Source organism: Medicago truncatula, chromosome 1, assembly GCF_003473485.1.
Source record: "Medicago truncatula cultivar Jemalong A17 chromosome 1, MtrunA17r5.0-ANR, whole genome shotgun sequence".
Lineage (NCBI taxonomy): Eukaryota > Viridiplantae > Streptophyta > Magnoliopsida > Fabales > Fabaceae > Medicago > Medicago truncatula.
Genome location: NC_053042.1, coordinates 51,066,543 through 51,068,498, shown reverse-complemented (window position 1 = coordinate 51,068,498; position 1,956 = coordinate 51,066,543). Strand labels below are relative to the sequence as shown.

At 36.0% G+C, this 1,956-nt stretch overlaps 1 protein-coding gene across 1 annotated transcript; it reads right to left on the bottom strand.

Annotated features, from left to right (window-relative positions):
• Positions 1 to 392: 392 nt before the first annotated feature.
• On the bottom strand, positions 393 to 1,733 carry LOC11412717 (protein FANTASTIC FOUR 3). The gene has a single exon (XM_003592424.4). It carries the CDS (start codon positions 1,470 to 1,472, stop codon positions 462 to 464), a length of 1,011 nt encoding a protein of 336 aa, XP_003592472.1. The 5' UTR covers positions 1,473 to 1,733; the 3' UTR covers positions 393 to 461.
• Between the last annotated feature and the right edge of the window lie 223 nt (positions 1,734 to 1,956).

Sequence of the window (1,956 nt, the reverse complement as noted above, 5' to 3'; positions counted from 1 at the left end):
AATGTTGTATATATAAATGAAGTGATTTATATCTTTAGATTTTGCGGAGAGATGTCAGATCTCCCACTCTATTAATCCTACAACAATATTGATTCGTCGTTCGTTCCCATGATGGACTCTCCAACAAAATCACTCTAACCTTGTACCTTTATCTATATTTTTGTAAGATTCTTAGGTAAGGCATTCAAAACGTGCGGTTTGCATTCTACTCAAACTCACCGAGTGAGTGTTTCACTATTCTGCTGCTACATCTGTATCGTATCACTGCGCTGCTCGTGTGTCCTTCTTGGAACAAATTAAAGTAACGATAATAACTACCGACAAGACTATAGTTTATGATACAAACACGGGAAATTCATTAAACAAAACAAGATGAATGCACGCACAAAAAGGACAAAAATATTTAAATCTTGTATTTTTTATTAATACATATATAAATAGAACTGAAAATATAAATAGTTTTAGGAAGTAGTAGCCACTGCCACCCAAAGGGATTCACCCCAATTTAAAAATTCTTTGTTTTCATTTTCACCACCTTCTTTGCACCTTCTTGCCCACTCATACTTTTCCATTCTTGCGTCACTACTTTTCATCTTCTCACATGCAACAACTTCCTCTAGTTCCACCTTCTCTGCTTTCTCCTCTGTTTCCTCTTCTTCAACATCTTCTATTACTTCACCAACCATTTCATTTTCATATAATTCTTCTTCTTTATTATGTGGTTTTTCATTTTCATCTATGACATCATCATCATCAACATCAACATCCTCTTCTTGTTCCGGGTCAAAACTTGTAGTCTCATTTGTCAAAAAACAGAGACGAAGACGGCCATGGCTTCTATCAGCTTGAAAACATGATGTACTTGGTGGGACCTTTGTGACTTCAATTACTAACCTACCATCTTCACGGTGGGGTCTAACACGAAGAGATTCTGATCCTCTCATCGTTGTCAAAGGTGGTGGAAAATTATGGATTTTTGGTTTCTTAGTAGCTATTAATACTGGACTACAAGGTTCTCTTTGCTCCTCCATTGCTCCCATTGAAGACAACAACATGTCATTTTCTACAATGTCAGTGCCACTTTCATTACCAAGATTCTCCGTACATAATTCAAGGCTCTTTGGACTCATAGCCAAAGAGGAACGTTTCTGTTGAGGATGCACATAGGTGGTTGTTGTGGTTTCTTTTTTCCATGTGTTTTGATATATATTATTTGAAAGACCATCAAGGAAATTCCAACCACCATTGTTTTTGTTGGGCTTGTTTTGAAAAGTTTCTGTTTTGTTGATTTTTTCTTCTTGGTGGTGGGTTTTGATGTTTGAATCAAAGAAACAAGTTTTGAAGGCTAAATCAATGGATTGAGGAGTAGGGACTTGTTTTGGAGAAGGTAACCTTAACCTTAGTGTTCTTGACTCAACAAGAGGAGACTCAAGATGTGTTTGCAATCCAGGATGGTATACGACTGCAGACATGATTGATGTTTGTGTCTTAAATACTAGGATGTTTCAAATTTCAAATTAAGGTGATAAAGCTGAGTGTGAAGTTTGTTATGAGTTTGTTTTTTCGGATTGGAAGCAAGTGGTTTTAGTTTTAGGTATGAAGAGAGGAATATAATTGAAAGAAAGAATGGGAATGGTGTGTGGAAGAAGTGAAAGGGGTGGGGGTGAATTTGTAGTCCTAAAAAGTGTTTTGGGAAAAAGGGGTCCTTTTTGCTCCACTTGAATTTGTACAATTTCTTAATCCACACCACACAACACAAAAGAGAATAAATGATAAAATTTTCAAAATAAGGAAAACGAGGAAGCAAGGAGTAATGGTGTCAAGTGTTGTTGCTTTTATGTTTGGTGCGTGACCTAATGTCAAAGGACAATAATTTTGTACAAATTTTGCTTCCTAACAATATCAAGTGTACACAAAATTGTTGTTGTAGGTATGTCCTTATGTGGAATAAATGAT

What these genes read in the sequence shown, in the direction of transcription:
- LOC11412717 (XM_003592424.4), bottom strand. Translation starts at nt 1,472, where the DNA reads ATGTCTGCAGTCGTATACCATCCTGGATTGCAAACACATCTTGAGTCT.